Source organism: Anabrus simplex, chromosome 5, assembly GCF_040414725.1.
Source record: "Anabrus simplex isolate iqAnaSimp1 chromosome 5, ASM4041472v1, whole genome shotgun sequence".
NCBI classification, from domain to species: Eukaryota; Metazoa; Arthropoda; class Insecta; order Orthoptera; family Tettigoniidae; genus Anabrus; species Anabrus simplex.
This window is the reverse complement of record NC_090269.1, coordinates 185791188-185815896: the sequence shown is the minus strand read 5'-3', so window position 1 is coordinate 185815896 and position 24709 is coordinate 185791188. Positions and strand designations below refer to the sequence as shown.

Here is a 24709-nt window from a genome sequence, read left to right as displayed (position 1 = left end):
TTTATTCTCACTTCATAATTTTAATGAGTTGAATGTATTTCAGGGAGTTGTGTCGGTGACAGTTTCTGGTATTTTCTCTTCACGTTATCGCCAAAAAAAATAACAAACGTTACCTCCAAGTGTTCAGACATACCTATAAAATTAAATTTAAATTTTTACAGTCTAATAAAGGAAACTATTATGCGAATCACCTCGGGAAATAAATTTTATTTCGAGTTATCAAAATTTCGAGATATAGAGAATAACTTACCGTTTTTGAGCATGTATAGCACATAATTGAATCATATGTATCTACGGGCTTATACTGAATGCATTATTTTTAACGGTACTTGAAAATATACAAAGCAACTCTATTTTACGGCATCACTTCAATTATAACACTTATTATAGTAACTTTTTAGAAGACAGGACACAGTACATAAAGTAGTGAAACAAGAAACATAGCTCCATTAACACGCTTGGAAAAAAATCCGTTAGTCTCTTCTGTTTGTTGCGGTTAACCTTTCCTCCCTTCATGTTGAAACTTCTTGTCAATACACGCAGCGGAGTTTCGTAAATGGAGCTTGTCATCGGCGACTTCTGGGCTTGCTTTCGTACGTGACCGGTAATTAATTGACACCCCAGACATGGCCGATTTGCCGATCACTAGAAGTTTGCGTTTTTGGTTGCCGTCATATTAGTTTCCAGCTTCACTGGAGCCCTTTCTTTACTTGTTAACTGTTCCTCACAAACCGCGAATGCCGTATTGTACAATTAATGTTGCACACAGTTCGAGTTACAGAGTAATTTTTGCTTCAAGGGAGAAAATGTTTGCTTCGAGAAATCGAGAAATTCGTATAACCGAATTTCGAGAATAGAGAAATAAATACACGTTAAGAATAGGACAAACGGCCGGAAAATCTTAGTTCGAGATAATGAAAATTCTAGTAATGGAGGTTAGAGATATCGAGGTTCGACTGCATTATTATTCGTAAGTGTCATAAATGAGAGTGATTAGGTACATTTTCTTGTAACCATTTAAATGTGTGTTTAGTTTAAGATTTTAAATTTAATGATCAATTCACATTGTAACTGTAGATATGTATGCTTTCTATTCTGTCTTTTTTTCACTTAGACCGTGATGCAATATATGTGATGAAATCCAAGAATTAAAAATCTTCCTATTTTGGATTTCTAAAAGTTGGCAGCTATGGAAGACAATTGAGACTGGAAAGAGACTACAACAAACAAATAATGACTTTTGCTAAAGTGCAAGGGCATACTGTTGAAACAAGAAGGTTCAAGGAAATACTTCGATCTATTATGTACTGATATCAACATATGCAGTAGGTACATGGACAACAACAAAAGAAGATGAAATTTCTTAGTGAAGACAAGATAAGATATAATCAGGAATGGAGAGATTAAAAATAAAATAGAATAGAATAGATTTATTTGTCATCAACAGGTTATTTTCCCAATTAAAGATGATTCAATAAAACATAATATACAACAAATACACCTTAAGTAAATAACACTAATTGCCTAAAATAATAACCAAGTTCAAACTAAATCTAGAGACCTTTTTATATGCATATTTACAAAACCTTAAATAAAATAAATAAATAAATAAATAAATAAATAAATAAATAAAACTAATTCTCCTTAAATAATAGGCATTATTAAACTACATGAAGTAACTTTTACATATTTACATACCTTACAGATAGGGCCTTACATTCATGCCATCAATAGGGCATGTCTGATTTTAGACGGGGGGTGAGTGAAAAAGGTCCACTGATTCACCCACCTCATTCAGTGATATTAGTGCCCTCACAAGCCATGAGTTAGCCCGAGCCACAGTTCTCACTTTAGGCAGATGAAAAATATACCTTTGCCTAGTATTGCAACGAGGAACAGATAATGGAATCAGCTCCAGTAATGTTGAGCAATCCACTCTATTCGTCAGACACTTATAAAGAAAGAGGGCACTGGCACATCTGTGGTGTGAGTGCAATGTCCTCATGCTCAGAGGAATACCCAAACCCTTGTAGCTGATCCATTTCATGAACCTTATTTGGACTCTTTCCAAGTTTTGTATTAAATACTAATGAGAAGGCAGCCACACCTTGCAACAGTATTCTAACGATGGCTTGATTAGAGTGCAAAACAAAGTTATTAGAGTTCTAGGAGAAACAAATTCGGCACAATTTCTTTTCAGAAAGCCAAGTAATTTAAACCCTTTCCTAGAAATCTTGTCTAGATGTTTCTCGAAGGAAAGACCGTAGCAGTTTGAAAGTGTCACACCAAGATCATTTATTTCATTCACACGAGCTATTTGGAAATTGCATAAATGGTAAGGGTAATTTACTGGTCCCAACTTGCGTGAAAATGTAATTGCGTTGCATTTTGGTGTATTCAAACCAAGCAGCCACTTTTTACATCATTTACTTAGTAGGTTTAAGTCAGACTGTAACAACTTACAATCCAACTCACTATTGATTACCTTAAAGATTTTTAGATCGTCAGCATAGAGAAGGCAATTACTGTGTTGTATAACTGATGTTATATAATTTATGAATATGACAAAGAAAAGAGGGCCCAGCAAAGATCCTTGGGGGACACCTGAAGAAGGGTGGTACGGCTTTGACATAATACCATCAGCTTTTACTACGCAAACTCTATTAGTGAGATAGCTTCTAAACCACTCCAAAGCACTTCCTCCTATCCCATATGCTGACAATTTGGTGAGTACTGAATCAAAGGCTTTGGAGAAGTCCATATAAACAACATCCACTTGTTGCCTCTTGTCGAGAGATTCTGAAATGAAATTGATATACACTGCCATATTGGACACGGTAGAGCGTTTCTGTACAAAACCGTGCTGCGTTATATTAACCCAAGAATTGCGGACCGTCTGTCTGACAGACAGTGTGACTGTTTCCCAACTGCGATCGTCTGTCTGACAGACGGTCGGGAAAATCACCGTAGTTCGTAAGAATCTCAAGAGATGGCAGGAGTAGTATGTTTACCTGCTAGTTGGAAGGTTTATCTTTCTTTTGAAACTATTTGTGAGTCACAAATACAATTTGTTTGGAAGTCAGACACTATTTTATCTTTACACTTGAAGTTATCAGTTAAGCAACATGGCGTCTGTTTATGTTGACGATAATGAAATTGAAAGACTTATTTATGATGATACGGATAGTGATGATGATTATTGTTTGGAGGATAATGTGGAGAGTTCATCAGATGACGAAATTGAAAATGAAATTGTGAGTGTATCGGGTAGATATTCACAGTGTGTCCCAAAATCTGGTGATGTGTATATTGATGAGCTTCCAGGTTCTACAACAGGTCTTTAGGCGACTGGTAATGTAAGTTTTGAAGGCGTTAGTGTGAATTGGTGTGATGTGGAAACTCCAGAAAGTGAATTCCCCGGAAAAAGTGTCTCATTTACTGTTCACCACCCCGGACCCAGAAATATGCCTCCCCGTAATGCAGCCCCAATCTTGTACTTCTTTCTGTTTTTTAACCTTGGGTTCTGGAGATTATTAGTGCAAGAGACTAATCGTTATGCCAGACAATACATCCATAAGTTAGGTGTTCTACAGAAGCACAGTTGATTTCGTCTATGGCCAGTTGGTGGTATTGGGATGGCAGATTTAAAACGTTTTATTGGCCTGGTCATAAATGTGGGTCTTGTGAAGAAAAAGAACCTGTCAAGTTACTGGTCAACTCAGCACCCTAGTCAAGATACACCCTCCTTTAGAAAAGTGATGGCAAGGGATACTTTCTTACTAATAAACAGATTTTTCCATATCGTGGACAACACATGCAGCAAGAAATCAGGTGACCCGGACTATGATCCCCTCGTCAAGGTTAGGCCAGCCATGGACCACTTCAATTCTTGTTTTAAAAATCACTATGTTCCAGGGAAAACACTCAGTATTGATGAGACATTAGTTGATACTAAAAACAGAACTCATCTGATTCAGTATCTGCCAAACAAGCACACCACCAGTGGGGAATTAACCTTTTCAAGGTGTGTGAACCAGTTTCCTCGTATACAATGCAGTTCACTGTTTATTCACCTGTAAAGTCTGGAGGTTCTGCACCAAGTGGTAAAGAATTGGGGTATGATGTAGTTTTCAGTTTATTGAACAGTATTGGAAATATATTTGGGAAGGGGTACCATATTGTTGTAGACAACTGGTATACTTCTGTTGACCTGGCATTAGCTCCTTGGGAAAAGAACACTCTTTTTATCGGTACTGTTCGCAGTAATAGAAAAAATCCTCCAGGAATGAATTTTTTTAAATTAGAGCCTGAACAAACTGTATACAAAAGAAATGGCCCTTTGCTTTTCACTGCATGGAGAGAGAAAAAATCTCAGAAAAAATTGTTATCAGTTCTCTCTACTGCATGCCCAGCTATCAACCACAAGGTAAAACGTAGATCTTCGAAGGGGAGGGAAATTGTTATCCCAGTTGTAGTGACAGAGTATACGAAGGGGATGAGGGGCATTGATGTGTCTGATCAGAAAATTGATCATGTGTCAGCTGAACGAGCTAGCCATAGGAATTGGTACAAACTCTTTTTTCATATTGTTGACATGGCCATCCTCAATGCCTATATTCTATATACACATAATACAGATAAAGATAAACTAATATCAAGGTATGACTTTATTGTGAACATTGTGGAATCTCTCTGTGGTGCTGAAGAAGTTCAAACCATGCCAGCTTCCGGTAACACCTCTCACACTATAGAGAAACTTCCCAATAATCGTCAATGTAGGTGTGTTGTATGCAATTCTCCTGGAAATAAAAGAGTGAAAAGGTCCAACTACGGCTGCTTTGGATGTGATGTTGGTGTATGTGTGAACTGTTACAAGGACTTGGAACACAACACCAAAAAGAGGAGGGTGTGAAGACTTTAGTCCTCCATGCTGGTATTTCTGAAAAATGTTGAGGTAAATCTTTTATTTTTTCAAAAGGGAACTAATGGCTTAAAATTAATGTTATGGATCTCCGTCATAAACTTATAGTGCACAAATTACATAAATAATATTTTCATTCACATCAACCAATTATTTCAGCCACTTCTAGGCCAGGATTTTTAAACATTTTTGTAACTGGTAAAACTTTTTTATATATTTTTCACAGTATTACCCATTATTATTAATTTAATTTTTTTTCTCTTGCATCAACGTTTAGTGCTACTTCTAAGCTTTAAAATGGTATACAATACATGTATATTATGACTTATGTGTGGCTACAAATTTTTTTTAAAAAATGTCTGTAATGCAGTAAATTTACCCTCAGCACTTGAGGTAAAATTCTGCAGCAGTACTAGGGTTAATATACTGTGAAACTGAACTGTACAATCTCTTATACACGATCTTCTCTGCCACCTTTGAAATTAGGGACAATAACACAACAGGCCTATAGTTATCAAACACCATTTTGCCTCCTTTCTTGAACCCTGGTATGACGTAACTTTTCTTCCACTCACACGGAAAATACCCTGATGAGAATGACATATTTATTATGATGCTAAGTGGCCTACCTAGCTCAGATGCACATTCTTTCAATACTATTACGGGTACGTCATCTGGACCGCATGATTTGGAGGTATCCAAAGAAGCAAGAATTGAAGATACCTCTGCTGGAGAGGTCACTATTTAAGTTAGGCCTATATCACACACGGACGAAGTGGATAGATTACACTGTGCGGCAGGTGAGTGATACTTTTCAAAGGTATCTGCAAAACTGTCCAAGATGCTCCTCTTGTCCTGTAGTTCTTTCCCGTCCTGAAGCATAGTAGATGGCAGGCGAGATGACCTCCATTTGTTGTTTACAAAATTCCAGAAACACTTCGGTTTGGCAGCTAATTTCGATTCCATCGAAGTTATATAGTTTCTGTATTTTTTGAGCTGTAGACTCTTAAATTCACCGCGTATGGTCGAAAATTGCACATAATCACTATTATGGCCCGTTTTTTTTAAACTTCCTTCTTGCCCTCTCCTTTTCTTTTATTTTATCTATTACCTCAGAGTCGTACCAGCATGGGTACTTCCGCGTGCTTACTATCTGAGACGGTACAGTGTCTTTTATTGCAGCGCGAAGGAAGTCGTAGAAAAGGGTTAATGCCTCGTCGACGGAGGGGGAGTCCTCGATTAAATTCCAGGAACACAACGAAAGGAGATCTCTCATTTGAGGAAAATCAGTCTTAGTCCATGCGAACATTAACTTCCTCTGCGGTACGGGGCGGATAACTCGCGGTACAGATAGAGTGTATTCTACAGCTCGATGGTCAGATGTAATTACCTTTTCCGTCTCAAAGCAGTTCAAGTGTCCACATTATTGATCCGAGATTAGAACAAGGTCCAGGAAGTTCTGGTTTCTTGTTGGGAAGTGACACATTTGCTTGAGTCCGAATTCACTGACGATTTCTAGAAGTAAGAAGACTTCCGCACATCTTTGTTTTATAACGGGACCAGGATTCCAAGCCAAATGCCTGATGTTAAAGTCTCCGCAAACTACAAAGATATCCTGCGGGTTTAAAACAGCTGTGACGTTGGCCATTGTTGTTCGAAGATTACTCATCCTAGCAGTCACTTTGTCCGGTGGCAGATAGCAGCACACTATAAACACAGACGTCCCTGATGTTGGGGTGGCCTTGACCATGAGACACTCCCAGTCTCCCGCCAGCTCTGGCCGGGAAACTGGCCTTAGAGCAGATTTCACAGCAATCATAATCCCTCCTCCTTTCACTTTGCTACTATGGACCTGATGTCTGTCTTGACGAAACACACAGTAATCAGTAGACAGCAGTTCATTATCACCAACATAATCATTTAACCAACTTTCAACTATACAAATACAATCTTTGCTGGCGGCACTGAAAGCGAGGTTAAAGTCCGTCAAAGAATTACACATGCTCCCTACATTTTGGTAGAAGAAATTCATACCGCAGTCATGCTGGGGTACTGGGTTCAAATGTATGTCACCAGACAAAGCCAACAGAAGCACACAAATTGCTGAACCAGATATCGTTGGTCTAGAGTTCGTCTGATGTTTTCTCGCCTGGTTGTGATGTCACCAGATACATAGTTCCATTTAAAGCCAGCACATGGGCTCCGAACCATTCACAAAAGCGTTTTCCCAGCGGTTTTCATATTTCACGTCGAAGTCTAGCACATTCTCATCCCAGAGGCAAACTCAAACAGACGTGATACTACATTTGAACACTACTAATAGACAAAAGACACAGAGCGATACCGACAGACGACTACTCCCTGGCGCCATCTTGAGGCCCGGCTGGAGTTTCAAAACTACAGGACAGAAGCAAGCAAGCTAAATGGTATGGACACATGATGCAAATGGGAGAAGACCAAGTTCCACAGAAAGTATTTACAGAGAAACTGACAGAAAAGAGGCCACAAGGAAGACCCCAAAAGAAATGGATGGAGACAGAGGAGGAAAGCTAGAAGAAATTCTGGAAGCAGGGAAAAAGAGTGATGGGAGACATTCAATGATGAGGTCCTTTATCCCCAGGCCAAACAAGGAGGGAACTGGAAATGGAAACTGAAGAAGAAGTTGATTACCGTATTTCTTTTGTGTTCCATGATGCAAATACCGATGGACCCACGTACTTGACTAATGCACATGTTACCACAATCAGAACAATCTGTCTTTACCGAAAAGCCATGGAGATGGCATCCTTATTAGACCGATCATCAATTTCAGAAATAGCCTCACGTACAGAACTTTCCAATTTATTCAGAAATCCTTAAAGAAACATTATTTTTTAAGAGTGCATCTGTAAAAAAAAAACAACAACAGAATTCTGCAACATTTCCAGAAAACTTGAGATAATACGCTTCCACACCATACAGTTCTTTGACATTTCTAATATGTATTTTAGTATTCCAATAAATGAAACCTTTGATTTAATCAAGAATAATTTAAACAAACATAGTAATCTTAGTAAATTAGAAATTGAAGATTTTTTTAATATTCTAAAATTTGTTTTGAACAATCCTTATTTCTCCTTTAACAACGTAATTTGTCAGCAGAAGGGTCTCCCATGGGTTCACCAGCTTCAGGCATCTTAGCTGAGATCTACATTGACAGATTGGAAAAATCAAAGATCATCAACAATATTAATGGGATCATTTATTGGGAAAGATATGTCTATGACACTGGTTATACATTGGGCAAACACCGAGGAGTTTTTTTTAACTCGTTATAAAGAAAATGTGAACGCCAAGAAATGTAATAGATTTTCAGCTATGATTGACCACATGAGTGATTTCAGTCACTTCTTTACTTCCATAAACCAAGACCTGGTCTTGCCAATAAAGGCATTTTGCTCAATATATTTGAGAATATCCTCTTACATTTTGACTAAAGAGTTAACCTAACTTCAGTCTTAATGAAATTTCTGGAAAAAGTTAACATCCTTTTTGATGAATTAATGTCAGTACCAAACACCAATAAATCAATCAAAGCATGTGACAGGCAAGCTATTGCTTTCCCTCCAATTCCCCTCCCTTACTGTTCTCAACCACCTTCTCTAAATAAGAACAGCTCTCAACCACTGCCCGTCAGTGTTCATTTGAATGTTCATGCAACATGTCATGGCGAGGTCAGGACAGAGTCTGTCTACTCATCGAGGCCAAATGATGGGGAGCGAGTACATTGCATCACCATTTACCCAGTTTGTTTTCTTCAAGCTCGTTTCATTTTCTCCATCAGCATACTTATCCAGAGTATCTTTCTTTCTAGACTCCATCAGAAAGTTTTCCCCCCACCCACAAACTTAGCCTGATAAATATTTGGACCAGCTTTATGACAAGAATGTTCCATAACAATATCGCCAGCTTTTACTAAGTCTGAAACAAGAAGATATTTTAAAATAGACACTTCAAGTTGCATTTTTAAATTATTTTTTTAAGCATCATTGTTTTTTGTCAATCATCATTTTGTACTGTATTTGTACATATTTTTTGTCATTTTTAAGGTGTCTATGTCAGTTATTTAAACCAGCTGAAGATGGCCCAGTATGGGTTGAAACATATGAAAAATGTCTATAAGACTAAATTCAATGCTCAATTTTAGTGTTTAGTTTAAGCTGTAATGAAAAGGTGTACCTGTATATACAAATTAAAGAATTTAAAGAATTAATATTTGAGCTTTACAGTTTGTGCTGGGTGATGAAAGAAACCACTTTCTTGTGCGCACCGACTTGTTAAATTCTTTGCAGTCTATTGACACCTCTTTTCCGCAACACCCACTGGTATAACAGATTCGTGATCTTCGAGCCAGGTTGTGTGATACTGACACCAGAATCACTTTGCGTGTCTCCCAACCCATGTTGTGAATGCGGGAAATGAACTTGCAGATGAAGCTGCAAAAGAAGCAGTACGTTTACCACCTAGACCTGTGAATGTACCAGCTAGGGATATTTGTTTTCAGCTAGATCTTCTTTCAGAATAACACCATTTGTTACGTTCATACCTCTACTCCAGTACAGTCTATACCAAAGATGCTTACGCTGGGCATTCCATCCCACAGGCGTTCAGCACTGTACCCTCCTCAGACCCAGAGAAATATTTTAATCTTATTTTTATACTTTCTTGCAATACCCAATAGAAGAAGCTTCCTGGAGACCAGGAAAAATTATTTTAAAAATATGGGATGGCTGACTCTTGCAAAATCGCATGTCCCCTGTAGGGGACACTGGGTCTTAACCTAGTATATCTAGCCTCATATTTAGATTTTGAAAAACACATTTTAAAGCATTTTTGTTGTCAAACCATGACACATATACTTAGACAAAAATACAAATGTCATGGTTACAATAAAATAAATTCAAGTGGCTGACTTCTGAGGAATTTCACGTGCCCTACAGGGGACATACAGTTTTAACCAAGGATGAGTTAGTCACATTTTCGGATTTGTAGAACTTATTTTAATCCATTTCTGTAGTCAAACCATGATATACATATTCAGAAATAATGTAAATATCACTGTCACAATAATTAAATAATAATTAACATAATACAAAATTAGCAAATTTATGTAAAAAAACTTCAGAAAATACAAAGTCAAAATAGCGCGAAACAGTAATTTACAGTTCATGAAAGTCACTTAAAATTCACAAGTCACTTACAGCACATGCTAGTCATTTTCATCACGTGATAGCCATCTTCAGTCCATGGTAGTCACTTACATTCACAACTCATGGTACAGTTTGAAACAATTTCTTGTATCCTGCAGACAAAGAAACTCTTTACTTGTTGATCAGCGAATGCGAGCCTTGGGAAATCGGCATCTATTCTTGGTTACGGGGGTTGGAAACTCAGGCATGTGCAAAACATGTTTTGTCCGGAGGCTATCAGAAGGATGGAATATCTTGGTCTTGGGATGCTTTGGCGGAGGCCCTTCTGATTCATAGTCCGACCCTGAATCAATTGCAGGCATATTGATCAAACTTTCTTCTACTTTCTTCGTAAACTGTAGGTAATCCAGAACATCCTTCTTCGGTATTCCTAGGGCTGCCCGGTCTCTTCTGTATTCGATCCAGGATGCTGCAATAGCGAAGTCAAAGAGATGGAAGCTGAGCCTTACCGTCCATTTTTGGTTCGTGCATAGATCCTGTAAATGCTGATAATCCTATCTAGAAAATCAACACCACCCATATACATGTTGTAAATGCCTTGACAATTTGTGGACGTTTAACTTGAATACACATAGCATCCTTTTTCGACCAATGTCGACATTCATCAAGGGGAATCTGGCCTTCTTTACTCGAGATCGTGGTCACTGGTCTGTTATCATTCCATTTTACTAGTGTTATCTGTCCATCAATTCATACGGTTTGATCTGTTGATCCTCGAACTTCTTTCTTCATGTCTCCATCACCCTTGAGATTGCAAGATTTTGGAATTCTACACTTCTGGATCGTACCCGTCGTTTGACATTCTGCCCTAGCATGTAGCATGTCAAGCAACTGAATGGATGTGGAATACGACCCCAAATAGATGGTGATTCCACGGGGCAGGGTTCTGGTTAGACGCATGACCACTTTACCACCTAAATCAAGCTGCTTGTACTCCAGATCATGTGTAATGGAATCTCCTTTACCTTGATAAATGACGAAATCAAGGGGAAGGCCATCTGGCGCAGCTGCAATTAACATTTTCAACCCACATGGGTTAGACGTCCCTTTCACAAACTGCCATGCAGATACGTGGCCCCAGAAGCCGAGGATTTCGTAGACACCCGTTCTGAACTGACTAGATAAGCGGTTGAACCTTCCAAAACCGATTGCTCTCTTTCTCTTCCATTGTGACCCTTGAATCATCTCACAAATTAAGGTTATTTCTGATAATAAAATAGCGATGTCTGGACATTGAGTCTGAAATAGCAAGAATTCTTGTTTTCCCTGTCCAGTACATCCTGATCCTAGGGAATTTCAAGTATGACATTGTGATTGTGATACCGAAAAATGTTTTCATCTCCTCAACAGAACAATTCAGTATCATCCAAGTATCCTTGAGGTAGCGCTGATTTGTGTGCATGGCTAATGCTTCAAAAATTTCATGAGGAGTATATTTATTAAAATATTCCATTGGAGAAAGATTTACTTGATTGATAGGTATCTCGATGTGATCTGGAGCGGGAGGTAAAATGCTGAAGTCTTCGGTTCTCTTCCAATATGTTATACGAACTGGACTTGGCTGTACATGTCTTGCTGTCTCATCAACACCTTCATCTTCTTCCTCATCCTCTTCCACATTTTCTTCAGCTGACTCGCCAATTAATTCGAAGGATGGGCCATTCAGTTCATTATAGTCATCATCATCATCATCCGGCAGGTCATCACACTCTGAGATGTTGCCATCAATCTCCAAATTAACCAAATTAGTGAAGGTCTCAGATTCTAAAAGAGAAAAACATACTTCTGTAACTGCTACTATCAAAAAGTAGAATAACCTCACTCATAGTTACTACTTTGCATGTGATGGTTCAACAATTACCATGTTTCATCACAAATATATATGTATGGAATAAATATAAATTCCAGTTAAATGATAATACTTGCATTTAGTTCATTATGTGACAAACAAACGACTCTGAGTTGCAAACGAAGCCCAATTCGCTTTTGAGGTTAACATGAAAAATCTTCTGCAATTGATAACACTGAGACCCAACGTCCCCGGTAGGGGACACCATACTTTCCTTACTTGTATAACATTGTCAGTAGATGTTTCAACAATTATTTTAAAGTAATTCGTTAGCAGAAGCCTTGTTGATAAATAACTGATAATTGTGAATGTCTACATTAAAAAATATTGATTCCACAAATAAACATACCTAGAGCTGCACCTGAAAACGTGTCTCTGCTAGAAGACGCCATTTTGCTAATTTGCTGTGTATTTCAGAGAAGCTAAATTTCATCAAACAGTAGTTTGGCGTGTGCTGCCATCTCTCCTTGCAAGCCTGAACTGATATGGGAACTGTTAGTTTCCTGGCTTGTCCACCAGGGACTTTTAACAAACTGCTGTTTGGTGTCCCCCACAGGGGACTCTGGGTCTGAGGAGGAGTGGGCGGGCTGGCAGGCAATGAGCGTATGCTATTCAACCCCTGTGACGTGACTACGTCACAGGCCGTGAAGGTTGGGCAAAGTTCCCCCAGTTACTCTGGATCACTGCGGCGATGCCCGAGTTTGAAATGCAGGCAGAAAATAATGAAAGACAGAGGGCAGAAATCCATGTCATTTTCAATTTACGTTGTAAGAAATAAGTTATGTTCATTACAGTTAATGTATTTTGACCAGATACAATAAAGAGTTAAGCTTACAACCTGAAATATTTTTATAATGTACGTAATAAATTACAATTTCCACTATTACATTTTAAGATGTGCTTTAGAAACAGTTCTAATATAATACAGAGTTAAGCTGCATAAGCTGTGGCTTGTGGTTATTTGGGTTTAAATTATCTGATAAACTTGTCAACAATCCAATCATGCTTACCAGGAATAAAATCAGTAAGGTTATTCATTTGAAGGCATACTGGTAGACATTTACATGGTTGTTGTACTTTAATCTTAGATGGTAAATATCTATGTCCTTACTTGTGATAAAACTCGCTCGCCATTTACAGGCTAGCTATTATCACTGGGCACCTGTTAAATTTGAAATATTATTTTCAGAAATTTAGTGAGCAAGGAAAGCCACACAACACTACAACACTGTGCAAAATCATTGTTGCATTATTTAATTATATTACTTTTGCTTAATGAATAACAGGAATTTTACTTTTTTTTTTTTTAAATGAAAATACTGTCATTCCCATCCAAGGAATTGTAAATCATAGCTTGTACGTCTAAACCCTATACCTTTGTAGATCGTAACACAAAAACTATAACGTGTGGTGTCAGTTTTCTTTGAATGAATAGATATAAGAAAATAAAACTGACTTTATATCGAACACAGTATAGATTATAGAGTTTTATTTTAAATAATGTACCTCAATTAACACTTTGCTGAGTAGTGGAGGAGAGCTTCATAGTCACATTTGAACGTCAATGCTCCCTCGCTTCCCTGCAAAGGGTGTTCGCTCTCTTGCTTCACTGTGACATATGCTTGCTATGTAATCTGCCCGCATTTATGTCATACCAGCCTGGCCGCACTGGGCTAGCCTCAACGGGCGTCCAGCTGAGCACCTCTGGTCTATATCCTTTCTGTCCTTTTCCTCTCCACTTAGTTATACTGCACCAATTCCTCTTATCTTGCCACTAATAGAGAACGTATTCATTATTGCCATCTGTGTGACACTTGGTTGCCCATGTTTCACAGTTCTGCAGGATTCTAGGAACTGCACATCACTTGCGGGGTACACCCTAGCATTTTTCTAGTCCGTGACTCGCCAAAATAATCAACTAGCCAGACAAATCCGGAGTAGCAGAGTACGTTGTATCTTCGGGTCATGATCCATTCCAAGATGTTCAAAATGTTACCTTTATTAAGCACAACAAGCTGTTGTAACTGTCATTAGTGGATTCATTTTTTTATTGTAACAGAAATGATGCCATCTAGCTGATATGAGTTTTAGGAGAAAAGACATTATGGTAATTATTGTTTTAACAGGAAGTATACAACTAGGTGTTATCAGTTAATAACAATCTGTGTAATGTTGTTGTTGTTTAGTTTTAGGTGCATGTGACATTGTAGAAAATTGCCTCTGTGTAGTTCAGTAGTGGTGGTGGTGGTGGTGGTGATTATTGTTTTAAGAGGAAGTACAACTGGGCAACCATCCTGCATTAACACTAATCATTGGGGCAAAAATGGAAGGGATCTGACATCTCAAAAAATGAAGACATCAGCCAAGGAAAAACAAGGGCTACGAAGGGCATAAAAATGAAAGATTCCCTAGGTCTTTAATGCTGTAACACTGTCGGGGTCAGGAAAGAACATGAGGTATCCAAGGGAGGTCGGATAGTGTGCCCAAATGTGTCTGATAATTAGTGTTATTGTGATGGCTGTACAATTGTATAGAGAGAGTGAGTGAGAGAGAGAGCGGGAGGGGGTTGTGTTCTTTTTTCTGTAACTATAATATTATTAAGAGTGGGTGCCCAGGGCTTGAAATAAGTTACTCTCTGAGCGATTCACCTGAGAGTGTGGAAAATAACACGAAACACGTGACATTGCCGTATCATAAAATACTTTTTCTTTTAACATACCATTTCAGCCTCTTAGGACCAGGGTTAAACTTCTTAGCCTTTGTGGATTTCAAATACTCCTTCGTGTTGGTGGTGAATGGAATTCTTTGCTCTTTGAACCACTTTGCACCAGGTCATCACCTCACTCTTTCCGGAAGATTGTTTAACCTGTGTATTATTATTTATTCGCTGGGGTCATTGAGGACCACGATTAGTCTTGTTACATTTGGCAGTGAACTTTGCTTTCTTTTGAGCTCAGAATTCTCTCGTTCCTTTTTAGTAGGCCTACTTGCGTTCCTCTGTCCAAGGGACACCGTGTCCTCTTTTCGGTGATTCGTTTCAGTTTAGCCCGTTTGTCACGACTTTTTTTTTTTTTTTTTTTTTTTTTTTTTTTTTTTTTTTTTTTTTTTTTTTTTTTTTTGGAAAAGACTTCAAATTGTTTTCTGGTTTGATGTGTAGCACTTGAAGGTCTTCTTTGGTGTTTCTAAACCAAGGCAACGTGGTTTTAGGTTTTGAATCAAATAAGTGAAAAATCTGTTTGGTCAGCATGTTTCCGTCCATTCGTTTGAGGTGACCGTAAATTCATGCCCGTCTGTTGTGGATCATGTCTGTAATTTTCTCTAGTTGTTATAGACTTCCTTGTTGGATCTTTCTTGGTGGATGCCATTCTTGTAATTGGATCCCATGATTCCCCCTAATTACTCTGCGTTCTTTTTTTTGTCCGTTCTTCGAGTAATTCTTTATTGACATTTAGGGATGGGGTTTTGGCTGCATATATAACAACTGACTTCAGAATTGTTTCATAGTGACACATCTTAGTGTTTTGGGAAAGGCATTTTTTGTTGTAGATCGTATGTGGCGTTTGGTAGGCTATTTCAAGTTTGTCTATTCTTTCCCTATGTGCTTCATTGTCTAGTCAATTTTTCATGATGATCTCACCCAGGTACTTAAATTTTTTTACTTGCCTGATGTTATTGTTATTACTTTTGTTGTTAATTTTTGTTGTTATTATTACTATTATTGGGGGTGGGGAGGGAAGGTAGAAATAACTGGGGTAAGCTGAAGGAAATTTTTATTATCATCATCATCTTTATCTTTCAGCATTAAACTGATGAAATTTAGATACACAAACTTCGTTTTTGTCACCTTTCTGATAGCTTTTCACTATATTCCCTTAGTACAAGATGTACTCGTCTCATTTTGAAAGATATTGTTGTAAAGAATCCTTTGATGTTTATTGATTATATTTGACTGTTGCAGTGTGGAGATGCTGACAGATGATCAGATCTCTTCATTGATGCTAGACCAGGAGATTCAGGATGCGTGTGAAGAAGTCTTAGGCACTCCTATCTCTGAGATTTCACCTCTCATTCAGGATCTGAAGCAGAGAGAACAGCATCTTCAGCTACAACAGCAGACAGCTGAAGCAATCCAAGAGTGAAACCATAGGAATCTGTGACACAATGTTTGGCTGTGAGACATGCATGTTACAGAAACATTGCTAGAATATTTGACACCTACTACAAGCCTCCATTCAAGTATTAAGTTAGACATCTCTGTTAGAAAGACCTGAAATATGTTTTAATGTTTTACCATAATGCTTTATAGTGTGAAATCAGCAGACATTCCTCTTCATTCAGATACTTTAGTCTGCAAAATTATTTGCAAGAATCCTTTGGAAAAGCATTTCATAGCAATACTCTGATATTATCTGATGCTCAAAGCATTAGATTAGATGAAGAAAGAACTGAGTGTGAAATATTTTTCACTTAATACTTGAATGGCTCTGATAATGCAGATCCTTAGCTTAGAGATGAGATGGAAGACTGCAGAATATGATGGGAGAGTAACATAATAATTAAAAAGCAAATATCTATCAAAAATAAAATATTTTAAAAAAAGCAGTTTGACATCCATAGAGTTCACTTATTCCATGCAGTTGTAATTCAATTATTCCTATTTTTTATGGTTATAGTCCTTAAAAACTTAGACTTCCTGGCATATATTGTTAGGTGCTTCATTTTCCAAGTCTGCTCCAACAGTTTTAATGACTCATTTATTAGTTAATTTATTGCTTGCTTAATAGTATTTTGAGTTGTTGCAAAAGGTCTATTCTTGGCCGTGCGGTTAGAGGCGCGCGGCTGTGAGCTTGTATCCGGGAGATAGTGGGTTCAAATCCCACTGTCAGCAGCCCTGAAGATGGTTTTCCGTGGTTTCCCATTTTTACACCAGGCAAATGCTGGGGCTGTACCAACTCCTAGGCCTTTCGTATCCCATCGTCGCCATAAGACCTGTCTGTGTTCGTGTGACGTAAAACCACTAGCAAAAAAACAAAGTCTGTTCCTCCTCTTCAGGGTGGTGCTAGGGAGAGAAACGGGAACATAACTGAGGTCTAAGATGTGAGAAGCCATGTTTTTCAGTGTCGACTTTAAATAGTCAAAATGTGATACAAACTTCTAATCATTTATACATCAAATAAAATACTAAGACATAGAAGCAACTGAATAAAAGAAGTTATTTAACTCTCTTAATGCCAGATTCGCTGTGAGTGATGCTAAAAAAAGTGAATGAAACTTGCCAGCATTGCTCTGAGAGATTCTTATTCTTTGATAGGCTTCTAGACTAAAAATGGCACCTGATGTTGACATAACCATTAAAGAGAGTTCAGGTTACCATGTTCTGGCAACATTCTTTTCTTTTCTGTCTATTGATAAACTCGAGCAATATTTAAGGTTCCTTGACTTTTCACGTGACTCGTAAAAGCATGGCGTAGAAGACTAAGAAGAGTGTTGTAAGAGAGAAGGATATTAAAGAACTAATGATTCCAGGAACTGTTGTGAAGTCTAAGCAGGATTGTTCTGGTCAGTCACTATTACTATCAACATCATCACTGTCACTATCACTGTTTTGGTTATGTACAATCACGTTTCTGAGGCAGAATCGGCACTTGATTCGTCACCAAGATCGGAATCGCTGTCCGTGAAGTCCGAGGAATCACCACTTGACTTGTCGGTCATTGATGATGATGCTTGTTGTTTCAAGGGGCCTAACATCTTGGTCATCAGCGCCTAATGGTGGACGACATGATATGACAATTACAATTTTAAAATGTATCCACTGACTAGAATTTAAAACAAATGATGTTGAAGAAATGATTGCGAGTGTGAAATAATGAGTGGATCTAATTTGCAATGCCTTATTTTCCGATAAAATGATAGAAAATATAGATTATGGTAGAATAAGACATTGCCTTAAAATGCAATAACTTAATATATATATCATGCAAATTAATATTTTAAAAAACACATTAAAAATATACAAACACAATCTAAAAGAGAGTCAGTAGAATAAAATGTAGTAAACAATAATATGAAGACTAATAGGAAATGCTATGTTTATATACAATAAAACTGCAGTCACTTAATTGCAGCCAGTATCCAGTATCGGGAGATAGTGGGTTCGAATCCCACTGTCGGCAGCCCTGAAGATGGTTTTCCATGGTTTCCCATTTTCACACCAGACAAATGCTGGGGCTGTACCTTAATTAAGGCCACGGCCACTTTGTTCCCACTCCTTGCCCTTTCCTGTCCATCGTTGCCGTAAGACCTATCTGTGTCGGTGCGACGTAAAGCAACTTGAAAAAGAAAAACAATAAAACAACCCACTATCCCTCATAAAACGGATGACAAGTTCTGCTGACTGCTCAGCTGGATCTGCTGCCCCAGAGGGTGCCGACAGAAACGTATCAATAATTGTACCAAGCTCAAGGAGTTGGTACACAGCAGAAAGTGCCGGCACTCCATTGGACAGCATGTACTGCAGAGTTTCACATATAGCATAGAGCCCTGCTTTGTACGCACTACAGGCTTCCAGGAGAGGGAAAAGAAACCTGTTATTGTCGACAACGATCACACAGCTACTTCCGGGATATCGGCCAACTACAGACAGGAAGAGTCTCCGATAAATGGAGGGGTCCGTGTTCTCCATTGGACCGGTGTTCAAATCTAGAATTATTTCAGATCGTCATATTATCCACGGAGGTACCCTACTTGGTCTTCATCGGTCATTAGCTATACGGCCATTTATTTTCACTGTCATCATTTAATTGTGTTTACTTGTGTGATAGTCATTCTTCGTGTATGATGAATACTGTATTTTAAAATTTCAGACTTTCGACACCACTGCAGATATTTTTAGATCACAAAAAATTTGTTTCATGGTTCTTATATTATGTATGTGTACCCTCCACTGTTCATTTTTATTTCATAAGCTGGTGGTAATAGGAATAATAAAATTTTCCAACTTTTATTTTCCTGAATAAATTATTTTAATTAATTAGTAAAGTGAGGATTACATTTCATAATGATCTGAAAATTATCCCGAATTTAGATTACTATGTTTTGCACTTCCTGATTAAGTTTCGCTTTTGTATCTTTAAAACGGAGGAGTTTGGTGTTTTTTTTTAAAGCCTTCATTTTCCATTAAAACAGCGTGGCACTTTTAGATCTCACCAGTACATTTTTGCCTGGCACTAAAAGTTTTAACACAGAACATGTGTTGTGTAATCAACTGGACATCTTCAGATTCCTCAAATCACAATAGAAAATGAAAGCCATATTGAGTAATATACACTTACATTTACATAAAGAAAATGGAGTTATATGGGCTGACAACAAGAAGAAAAACCTCCATAAACCTGATTGATTAAGTAGTCCTATGTTGGCTAAAAAATTAAAATAAATGAATATGCTGAGAATTGTAGAAGTACCGTATTTACTCGTGTATTAGATGCTGCCTGGTTTTTTGGGACAAAAAAAATGAAAAACAGGATCCCCCCAATGTAATTCGTCAGAGAAGAACAACGATTCCCCTTTGAAGCGGGTACAAGCCTTATTGCAGCGCCGATGACATCACACAAATTTGTGAATAGTTTTGTCCGTATGACCCACGCAATCAAAATGCATCAAAGTCATGCCGTACAACTGTGTTTCATATTTAAGAAATGTCGCCTCCATAGCGTAGGACTACTGCAGCTCTGATGATGTCGTTCAAATAGGTGAATAGTTTTGTGTGAGAGCAACGCAATTAAAGCATGCATCAGTCATGCTATATGTCTTTTTTTGGTAGTTAAGAATGTCCACCAGCGTAATGGTTAGCACAGCCGCCGTTCTCTGAGGCCTGAGTTTGATTCCCGGTACCGTATTGCCAGAGATTTAAGAATGGCAGGAAAGTTGATATGCGGTAAAAATGGTACCTGCAGCTCCCCTCCATTGGGGGCTGCACCACCTCAGTATGAGGAAACGAGTTTACTTTAGTTAAAAAATATTCACGGTTGTTGTTATTAATATAGCAGGCGAGATCATTAACGAGTTTACTTTAGTTAAAAAATATTCACGGTTGTTGTTATTAATATAGCAGGCAAGATCATTAACAAAGTGATCATTCAATATCTCGTAACTTGGGCCAATACAACCTACGTAATCTTTGGAGAGATGTAGGTTTAAAACACGATGAAAACAATCCAATCATAACTATTGTCTTATTCTCCAGCGTACCTAAATAATAATAATAATTGTACCAGGGGTACACCTGCTCCATGCATTTAAATCAAGTGTCTTTTAGAAGGCCATCTGTGACATAAACTCTGAAACTGCTAGTGGAAGAAGTTTGGATGTTTATTGTCAGATGTCTATACTGTCGACTTATGTGCGCCCTCTGGTACGAGGGTGAACAATCAATTTTCAGAGTAGTTTTGTGTGTCAAGGTTTCCTAAACGGAATTGTTTGTAGACTGTTTTTGGTGTTCTAAGGTTTCTAGCCCTTCTATCTTTTCCCGCCGGCTTTAAAATTTATCCAATAAGGAATTTTTGAAATTTATTTAATTTACTATATAAGAATTGTGGGTGTGTCCAGGGTGTCGGCCCAGAGATTTCTGGAACCTTCCTCTCCGCTATAAATGCTGGGACCTTTCAGGCCATATTGTCTTTTGATCGCTCCAGTCTGCAGTAGAGTGTGTCAGTAGTGGAGGCAGGGGAGGGCTTGCCTCGTCCATCTCCGGAAGGTTCACCAGCTCAAGGTAATGGCAGACATCTCTTAATCATGTAATCATCTCAGAAAGCTAGTCCAAGGGGAAGATTTGAAAAATTCTTTGGTAATGTAAACTTTCTTTTAAATTGAAATTCAATTGTGAACTTGGTTCAATATGGAACATTATGAAATTCTTATCTTTAAATAAATTTTTATTTCTCAATGTAAAGTTTCAAATCAGTCTAAAGAACTCAATGTAACTTATGGAATAAAGAATGGGAACCCTCTTGCATTCCCCTTCAACTTGGTCTTGAGCTGACTATGATTACATAAACCTTAAATTTATCTTTTCCTTGTAATTTAAACTTTCTCTCCGTCTAGTCACCTCCGTAATATAGGCTTAGCCTCTGTAACTTAATGCCATCTGCCCAAATAGGGTTTTAGGTATTTTTCAAGTGTCATCAGAGGAGTGCAAGTGTTTGCCTTCCAACATTTTGATTTCCGGCCAATAACCTTTTCTTTTTACTAAGGCCAGGTAGAATGGGCACTTATTGCTTCTGTTAAATTTAACTGCTATTTTTCATTTCTTATGTAAGTTCGACTGTTAAGCAGATAAGACAGTGAATACTGTTTGGTTTTGGTAAAATATAGATTGTGCCTTTAAGAGGCCTGGAACTTGCACATTTTGGAGAATAGTCTCCAAGAGAGGAATTGTGTGGAGTAAAGATGCTCTTCCTACTGTTGTAAATTTTGGAGCTCAGTCTCCTTGTAGTTTTATTGAAGGGAGCCGTGGTGCTCTTTTTAAAATTGTAACTGGGGAGCTTCAAGCTCATTTTGTTAAATCATGTTGTCTGATTGTTCTAGACTTTTCTAACATTGTTTCTCAAGCTCACGAGCTAAACTTTTGTACCTGATTATTTGTTATTGCTTAGCAAAGTTTAAAATTTGAAAAGAAAAGAAAAAAAGAAATAAAATTCCTAATTTTAAAGTTTTTATTTAAACTTGCAACGCTTGCAACCAGGAATGAGTTAGCTGGAAAATTTATAATGTCCAATAACGGACCATTTATATTGGTATTATAAAAGTTACTCATTCAGGACAAATATTTCAGATTCCCTATGGGAATCAACATCTGTATCATCTGATGGCCAAGCACGCATCAATTTTTGGTAATGAGACAAAATCTCTCGTAGTGCATTGGCACTGCCAGTGGTTCCAAGTAGCCTACGCAGTGGCCTCCACGGTATGCACAAGCCATGAGTCTTGGTAGGTGTGCTAGGTACCACCTGATGAGCCCAACCTAGCACACGGGGGCAAAACGTTGGCAACCAGGAATGAGTTAGCTGGAAAATGTTTAATGTCCAATAACGGATCTTTTATATTGGTATTATAAAAGTTACTCATTCAGGACAAATATTTCAGATTGCCTATGGGAATCAACATCCGTATCATCTGATGGCCAAGCAGGCATCAATTTTTGGTAATGAGACAAAGTCTCTCATAGTGCATTGGCACTGCCGGTGGCTCCAGGTAGCCTACAAAGTGGCCTCCACGGTATGCACAAGCCATGCGTCTTGGTAGGTGTGCTAGGTACCAACTGATGAGCCCAACCTAGCACACGGGGGCGAAACGCTGGCAACCAGGAATGAGTTAGCTGGAAAATTTATAATGTCCAATAACGGACCATTTATATTGGTATCTTCACAGCAATCGAGAGTATTCGAGATGCCATCTTTTTGCAACTTAAGAAATAGTTTTGTTCCCGACTGTAGAGTCTAAACAGTGAGAATCTATTCACAAATGGTTTATGGAGATGGTCTCTGTTATTCCCAGTTGGTGTATGTGTAGCAGAAGCCACCCTTTCTGAATAAAGCTGTGCTGTAAAAAGCATGCCAACCCACCAGGTGATAACTACATACTGTATGTTATGAGTTGTACTTCTGAATGTAATACATAGTGACTATTCTTTGGATAACTGCAGCTATTGAAAGCCTTTATTTCTAAGTATATTTCATGCTTGTTCTCTACATTTATCACATCAGGATTTACCTAAACAGCTGTAATTGAGATAAGAGAGACCATATTTTTTAGGTTAGGTATGCTACGAAGTACCCAGCTAGTGTTGAAGTTCCACGACGGAAAGAATAAAAATAAATAACAGGAAAGTTTGTTGCAATTTTGGAGGTAAAACGGTAATGCGTTTTATTATCATAACGTTTAATTTCACATGTTTGTTGCCTCCATATAATTTTCTTTTTGCTATTGGCTTTACGTCGCACCAACACAGATACGTCTTATGGCGATGATGGGACAGGAAAGGGCTAGGACTGGGAAGGAAGCGTCCGTGGCCTTAATTAAGGTACAGCCCCAGCATTTGCCTGGTGTGAAAATGGGAAACCACGAGCTGCCGACAATGGGGTTCGAACCCACTATCTTCCGAATACTGGATACTGGCTGCACTTAAGCGACTGCAGCTATTGAGCTCGGTATTTAAAAAAATAATTTTTTATTAACACATAGCATGTTCTGTTTGGCGTCTCCAAACATCGTAAAAGTAGTTAGTGGGGACGTAAAATCAATACTATTATTATTATTATTATTATTATTATTATTATTATTGTTATTATTATTATTATTATTATTATTGTTACGGAGTTTTCCGTGGTAGGTAGAGGTGAAAGAAGGTGCGGGTGTGAATAGGTCTCCAGCTACGAAAGCAAAATTAATTTAAAATTTAACAAGGTTATATTTTCTTTTCAAAAACAAAGAAATAACAAGCCTGGCAGGTACAAAGTAGCAAATCAAAAAGGGTAGTTACAATATTTACAGGGATTGGGCTTCGCGCCCAGATTTTACACTGCTTGGGCAATCAGCTCAGTTTTACCCCAAACACGAGTTTTAACAGAGGGGCAGAAAACCCCATTCATACCTAGGAGCCCTTGCTCCAAATTACACAGAAAAGCCTCCACGAGGCATACAACATTCAATTTTCAAAAGAGCCACTCGCTCTCAAAATTTAAACCAAACTCCACCTTCAAGTTGTCCTCACTGGACATAGACACAGGGGTAAAATACCCAACCTACTGAGGTCTATTAAATAAAAATGGGCAATTACATGACCTCTAAAATAACAATTTGAGAGGAGGCGAACTTGCACTCCTAATACACTTGTTTAAAAAACCTAATCTGGCTCTAGGCCACTAATGCAAGGGCTAATCCCATACTACCGAGGTGACTTTAGAAAAGAGCAATTTGTTTTACATTAACGAAGAATAGGTTGAGAAAATAAGTTCACCTCAAGACAATGTGAGTGGGAGCTCGAGAGGGTTAGCACTCTCTATCCCAATATGCAGCTTAAAAGAGAATAGAAGAAAAGATCGTTACATTTTAGGAAAAGGTTACATGGAGGAACGCTTCGCACCCGCCCCGAGAGTTAAACTGCTGAGCTAGCAAAGAAAGAATTTATTAATCGGCCATTACCTTATTGATGACCGCTGCCGAGGAAAGAGGCGCTTCCCGCTATGTACTTTATACACTGAAAGATGGAACAGAAGTGGCCCGGAGACCCTAAAATCAGCAGTTTATATCCTCTCGCGGGAGGTTCTAGGCGTTAGGGGAATGAAAACACCCTCCCACAAACTTTTTATTGGCTCGGGTACAGAAACATATCCAAGTTGGGGGAAGATACATCGGATTGGTCGGAAATAACTCAAAGAAATTCAGGATTGGTTAAATGCAAAACAAGGGGAAAGAGAGGGGTATACAGCCAACTTAAACAATAACTGAAAAAAAATTTAGCAAAGACAAACATTTGAAATAAAAATTTCTCCAACAAAATAGTTCTTTGACTCCGCACTAGGTTGCACTATTGTTGATCTTCAGTAGTGTCCTCTAGAAGAGAAAGTTCACACTTCTTACTTCAAGTGAAACAAAACCACATCAAAAATGACACAGTTCAAAAACTCA

The 24709-nt window shown here is 38.1% G+C and overlaps 1 protein-coding gene across 2 annotated transcripts in view; it reads left to right on the top strand.

The window, feature by feature from the left end:
- LOC136874428 (uro-adherence factor A) overlaps positions 1–18990 on the top strand; it is a 209331-nt gene extending 190341 nt beyond the window's left edge. For both annotated transcript variants that reach the window (XM_068227588.1, XM_068227587.1), the window contains exon 12: positions 15978–18990. In XM_068227588.1, coding sequence (XP_068083689.1) covers positions 15978–16158 — 181 coding nt within the window. In that variant the 3' untranslated portion in view covers positions 16159–18990. The remainder of the gene's footprint in view (positions 1–15977) is intronic.
- The last annotated feature ends 5719 nt before the right edge of the window (positions 18991–24709 follow it).